The sequence below is a fragment of the Microchirus variegatus genome, assembly GCF_963457635.1.
Source record: "Microchirus variegatus genome assembly, chromosome: 9".
Lineage (NCBI taxonomy): Eukaryota > Metazoa > Chordata > Actinopteri > Pleuronectiformes > Soleidae > Microchirus > Microchirus variegatus.
The window spans coordinates 6,513,548-6,520,005 of record NC_139810.1 but is presented as its reverse complement, the minus strand read 5'-3'; the positions used below and the strand labels follow the sequence as shown (position 1 = coordinate 6,520,005).

The window sequence follows — 6,458 nt, the reverse complement described above, 5'->3', positions numbered from 1 at the left end:
ATATTTTTGTCCAAAATTTTACAAAAAAGTCAAAATTTAGACAAAAAATCATATTTTAGTATGTAGTCCAAAATTTGACAAAAAAGTTAAAAATATATTTTTGTCCAAAATTTGACAAAAAAGTCATACTTTAGTAAGTCTTCCAAAATTTGACAAAAACTAATTCTTCAGTGTTGTCCAAAATTTTGACACGTGAAGCAACAAAAGCACGAAATCAACTTGTGAATGGAAACTAGCCTTTTTTCCTTAATTAAAGTGACATCAACGCACAAACGGGCCAAAAAACGGAGAGTTTTGACAAATGCATCTTCATTTATTAGATGAGTGCATGGTATTCCAAACAGACTTGTCATGTAGAAATATGCAGACATTTTAGGGGCATGAGAGGAGGAATAAAAACCCCCTTAAAAATACACATCGTAAGATGTACAGTTTACACACTGCTGTCAGAGCCCGGGTGTAAAACAACACTAATTCATGGATTTGCTCTAAAAAACTGGCTGTGGCACTTCAGAGATATGACTAAGCCGGAGAGAGAACATGAGGTTGGAGAAAACAAAATAAAAAGATACATTTACACAAATTAAGTATACACGGGAACCAGAATTATAAAGGTACAATCTGTATTTACAACAATGCAAGTGATGGTAGAAAAATACCGAAATGTTCGGACACAGTATTTGACGGATTTTTTTGCAAAGTCGTTCCAAATATCTCTCGACTGGCATCCGAAGTCAGTTTTTCCTGTGAGAGAAAATACAAAAATAACAATCTGCGTCTTCTCCTGTAGTCAGGATTTACTCCACGCCTTTCATGAACTCCAAGAATTCTGTCGAAGTTGAAGGAGCACAGAAGAGAGTGAGCGCCTGAGCCAAAAAGAAAAAAACAACACAGACACAGATGTATCATTTCACCGCTGCACAAACTCACCGTCGTAGTCGATTTTGCCGTCGTTGTTCTTGTCGCCGTCTTTCATCAGCTCCTCGATGTCGTCCTCGGTTATCGCCTCTCCTGTAGACTCCAGCATCATTTTCAGCTCGTCCAGGTCAATGTAACCGTCTGCGTTTCTGCAAAAAAAAAAGAAATATTTTACATCCACATTGACAATTTTTTTTACAGTTGGCCCCAAAGGAGATGGTGTGTTTTTTTGTGCTCTTTGATGCTTGGATAAGGTGACTGGCTTACACTGAGTGGGTGTTTGAAATATTCCGCGCTGTCAAAAAGGATTACAGAGCGAGAACCCGCAACGCAGCACTCTGCAGAGCTTGGTGGCATTTTGTCAGTACACATAATTACACATGGGGGAACATACTCTCATCTGGAAGTACACTTAAATGGCAATCTGATGTGTGTCTGCGGTCCAGTTTCACCTTCTGTCGTTCTAAGTTTTAAAGGCGCCATATGTAAGAATGTGGCCAAAAATGGTTACTACACTCAAATTCAAAATACAGAGGTCTTTCAGGTTTCATTTTTTGAGACATAACTGGCAACCCATGGTTGCTCGGCAGCTGAGACTCTACTGACTGCAATGATTGGGAGACGGCGGTAGGTGGTGTTAAAACATAAACATGGTTTGCAGTCTGCAAAATGTTTTTTTTAATGCTAATATTGTGGCTGTACTGTACAAACTGAACTCACCAACAACTGGTGAGTTCAGTTTGTTATATGAACATTATTCCTGAGCCTCTGTGACATATTAGGAGGACTTTATGGCCAGTTGCTTTAGATTTATTACATAATGCACCTAAAGATCCATTCATTCTTATTCTCAACAGGTAAATAAGACAAGCGGCATTTCAAACTCACTTGTCAAACATGCGGAAAAGCTCGGCGAGCTCTTCCTCCGTCTTCCCTTTGCTGTCGTCCTTCATGCACCGCACCATCATGACCAGGAACTCGTCGAAATCCACCGTGCCGCTCCCTGTACACACACAGAGTGCCAAAAAGTGAGTGAGTTCCTCGTAAAGGACCGATCAGTGAGGGTAGAGAAGCTTTTCCAGCATTTAAATCTGTTTAAAAGTAAGCAGGATTCAAAATAAAGCCTTTAAAGGCCCAATGTGTACCATTTAAAAGAGATGAAATCAGGTGCACACTCTTAGAAGTAAAAGTGCTAAGTAGAACCATATAAGGGTCTTGGGCTTGTCCTCATAAGACAACCTTTTTTGGCTCCAGGTGTAACCTTTATAAAAGGTTCCTTAGTGTTACCAAGAACCCTTTTAAAACCCTTTATTTAGGCAAGGGGTTTTAAAGGGTTCTTTGGATCAAAATGGTTCTTAATGGAACCAAGAACCCTTGAAAAGCAAATGGTTCCAGGTAGAACCTCAGCCCTTGTAGAAGAACACATTTGGAACCCTTATTTCTAAGAGTGTAGTGTATAAGTGTATTATCACTTTGGAATAATCCATTAATATGTACTTTTAGGAAAGTGCGTTGGTTTACAGAAGCCGTCATTTTGTGCCGCCGTGTTTCCACACAGTTGAGTCCTGTCAAAGATGATTTCGTAGAGTTTTTCCAAATTCTGCTCCTGGTGACACACTTGACTCCGGTAAATCTCACACACACTAGACCTTTAAAGGCCACTTTAGTTTCACTTTGGATAGAAATAAACACATGACATGCACTTATCAAACAATCCCGAGCTGTGTGCGTTTTCATCGCGACATCACATGGAAAATCTGAGCTGACTTGTGCGTCGTCTTCCCTTTAACGCGGCCTGACACGTCGCGTGACGTCTGCGACGCTTGACAGTCATTTGACATTAAGTTCAGAGGCCCCCCCTTTTTTGAACCGCACTCGTCTGCACGACGGGACGCCGAAACGACCGACCTGCCAGCTGCAATCAGGCCGATTCAGCGTCTCGACTCACCGTCTTCGTCCACCTCGTCAATCATCTCCTGCAGCTCCTCTGGCGTGGGGTTCTGGCCCAGCATCCTCATCACCTTCCCCAGCTCCTTGGTGCTGATGCAGCCGTCCTCTGCATCTTGTACGAAGATGTCGAAGGCTGCTTTGAACTCTGCAACAACACCACGGCAGCACGTTAGTTTGTGTATATATACACTACTGTTCAAAAGTTTGAGGTCACTTAGAAACGTCCTTATTTTTGGAAGAAAAGCACTTTTTTTTAATGAGTATAGCATTAAATGAATCAGAAATACACTCTATACATTGTTAATGTGGTAAACGACTATTCTAGCTGCAAACGTCTGGTTTTTAATGGAATATGCACATGAGGTATAGAGGCCCATTTCCAGTGTTCTAATGGTACATTGTGTTTGCTAATCACGTTAGAAGACTATTGGATGATTAGAAAACCCTTGAAAACAGCAAAGTTTGAAGGGCAAAATTATTATTTTGAATAAAAATCATTATTTCTAATCTTGTCAATGTCTTGACTATATTTTCTATTCATTTTGCAACTCTTTTGATGAATAAAAGTGTGCTTTTAATCACCAAAAATCACAAAAAAATTAAGGTATAGGTGACCCCAACTTTTAAACGGTAGTGTATGCCAAATAAATGTAAAAAAAATGACTGTAACTTCAAAGCTATGTTGTGTATGACTGTGATTTAGCATCACGTATAAATGCTTTATTTAACCGTATAAATCACATCCTGTAATAGAACAAACAAAAACACCTGGTAGTGTATCGTTAATGAGCAAATTATAACAATGATAATGATGTCATTTATTGTGAAATTTAACATTTAAAGCCTGAAGATTGACAGAATATTGCTCATACATGGAACCGGAGGAGGACAATTATTCGTTAAATTAGTGCTAATGTCAAATAGAGCATCAAAAATACGTGAAAAATGTACATTTAAAGCAAGGTAAAGTTTCAAAACGGATGGTGGCGCACCATTTTTCTGTTCGTCAGTCAGCTGCTCAACCTGAAAAAGACGCAGAAAGAGTTACATCAGTGGGGAATCAAAACACTCTCTCTGTGTTCTACATTTACTCAAAAAGTCAAGTTTTAGAAGATATCTCGAGTTATGACGAGTGGAACCAGGCTCTGTGCCGCGTCGTCTACGTTTTTTAATTTATTTATAACGTTTTCGGTCAATGTTTGGCCCCCGCTTGACTGGGGCTTCCCTGAGAAAACACAGGACCTATATATCATGCGTGCGAGACAGTGAGAGGAGCAGTTAAAAATAAACAAGACAGGAGGATCAGGAACCACAGATAAAGGACACAATACACGGTGTTTTAAATTAGCATAGCTGTGGATCTGGCCCAACAATGGAGCAGTAATCCTGGAAAAGCTACAACGATTGAGAGAGGGAGACAGGTGCTTATGTAAGAGTTATTGCCTGTCAGCCGCCATAAATTACACACACACACACATGCAGACACACATGCAGACACATAGTCATAAACATACATATATATTCCTCTGGTGATGATGTGTGTAAAAATCTTCTCTAAGCAAACACATGTAATGTGCATTCCTGTGTGTTTTTGTCGCTCTCGCTCTCAGCTGCTTCGCTCACTTGGGATGTGAGTGGATGGAGCAGCCAGCTGACCACAGACAGGACAGACAGGACAGACGGGACAGACAGGACAGACGCGGCTCCCTGGCTCACTGATAATGCTGGAATTCAGCCGCGGGAGGGGGGATTTATCTAAACCTGCGGGCCCCCCGCCGTGGCACCAGAGAACCACAGACGCACACAAGCACCGCAGCAGCAGCTGGCCAAAATTAGTCATGTGAAGTGTGTGTGTGTGTGTGAGGGGGGGGGAAGTTCCATTTGAAGTCATGAATGGAGCAACCAGGGAGTGTGGATCCGTCCTGCCACTGACCGACCCCCACCACCACCACCACCACCACCCCACCCTGAGTGGCTCCTATCAGCTCTGATAGGAGCTGAAGTACAGGAGAACATCTCGAGACAAATATGGTGTCAAAGGCTCTGCTGACATCGCCTGGTGATGGAAGCTGGGCTGTGTTGTGTGTTGCATCAACGGGGGATTTGTCAGCCATTCCAGTCATGCCCACATGTCAGAGGGGAGTTTATGTACATGTACAAGAAATAAACACACACACACAAACAAATAAATCCATAATATGCACGCAGGACAGCCAGGTTAAATACAATGCAATCTTCTAATTAAAATTAGTTGTTAGTGATCCACTCACACATCACACATCAGAGTTTGGGTCACAGGTTGTCAGAGGACGTACCGCTGCTTTGTAGATGTCGTTCATGTTGGGCGGCCTCGTCTGCTGCCTGTCTCGACGGCGTCCTGGCACAGATGGAGGAGGTACTGTCCAGATCGGGGCAGAACACTGGCCTCATCCCGACAGGGTTTTATAGCCGGAGCTCGGTCGGTACTGTCTGCTGCGTGGCCCCTCCCTCCTCGGCAGGCGCCCCTCTGTTTGTGCCTCAGTGTGTGTGTGTTCACCAATGTTTCTATGCATGTGTGTGTCATTTGGCCAATCTGTCACAATCACCAGGCTCAGATAAAAATGCTGCAGCTCTTAGGGGGCATACTTTGGATTGGAATGAAGTGGGGAGGGAGGAGGTACGGGTGGGGGGGGGGGTGCATGTGTGGTGAGGCCTAATCTCCAGGGAGGAGGCTATAGAGACACTCAACATTCCTCCAGACCTGGACCAGAGACACAGAGGGCTCAGGAGGCTGTGTGTGTGTGTGTGTGTGTGTGTGTGTGTGTGTGTGTGTGTGTGTGTGTGTGTGTGTAGGCTTGGGGGAGGTCAGAGGATGGAGGCCACGATGGGAGAGAGGAGATCATATTATAGCCAGGAGACGACTGGTTATATCGGGGGGAGACAAAAGTGACCGAAGGTGAGACTTTTGACAAAGACAAAGTGAAATTAATGATGTCTCCATTCCATTTTCAGTAGGCCGTGCCACTGCCAATAACAGCAGATACTGTACTGCTGGACTGGGATGACCCAACCAGACTGTAGCAGTTGTTACGGCCGCGCCTAAAAGGTGAATAAGGAGAAAATGAACGATAACGCGAGCCAAATCACTTATTCTTGCTGCAGCTGAGGCGAAAGATGGAAGGGATCCGTTCCTTTGAGAAGTTTTGTGTCTGTGTTTGTAGTATTGTACTTTTCAAAACAACACAGTCCATTAGAGTTCGGTTAAAAGCCAATGATTAGACGGAGGGCCGCTTGTGGCCCGCGTTATAGAATGACTTTAAGAGCTTTTCGTAACGTGACAACACTGTGTACAGTAAGTAAGCACCTTTTCTGAAATTTGGTTAGTGAAGAGACTTTAACCGTTTTTGTTTTTGTGAAATAAAGCATTGCTTTAAAGATCATTATGATGAAGCCACATCATTAAGGTGTATTATGTAATAAATCTAAAGCAACTGGCCATAAAATCCTCCTAATATGTCACAGAGACTCAAGAATAATGTTCATATAACAAACTGAACTCACCAACAACAACAGTACAGACAAAATATTTGCATTCAAAAAAATATTTTGCA

The 6,458-nt window shown here is 42.7% G+C and overlaps 1 protein-coding gene across 1 annotated transcript; it reads right to left on the bottom strand.

Annotated features, from left to right (window-relative positions):
* Nucleotides 1-330: 330 nt before the first annotated feature.
* tnnc1a (troponin C type 1a (slow)) lies at nucleotides 331-5,288 on the bottom strand. Its single transcript, XM_083895589.1, has 6 exons — nucleotides 5,184-5,288; nucleotides 3,861-3,891; nucleotides 2,867-3,013; nucleotides 1,807-1,921; nucleotides 931-1,067; nucleotides 331-829 (listed from the first exon to the last, which is right to left on the bottom strand). Exons 1-6 carry the CDS (start codon nucleotides 5,205-5,207, stop codon nucleotides 798-800), a joined length of 486 nt encoding a protein of 161 aa, XP_083751715.1. The 5' UTR covers nucleotides 5,208-5,288; the 3' UTR covers nucleotides 331-797.
* Nucleotides 5,289-6,458: the final 1,170 nt, after the last annotated feature.

Coding starts and splice junctions, on each gene's coding strand:
- tnnc1a (XM_083895589.1), bottom strand. CDS start 5,207: ATGAACGACATCTACAAAGCAGCG. Junction 3,892..5,183: donor ACGACATCTACAAAGCAGCG/GTACGTCCTCTG, acceptor CGTCTTTTTCAG/GTTGAGCAGCTGACTGACGA. Junction 830..930: donor CGGCAAAATCGACTACGACG/GTGAGTTTGTGC, acceptor CAACTTCGACAG/AATTCTTGGAGTTCATGAAA.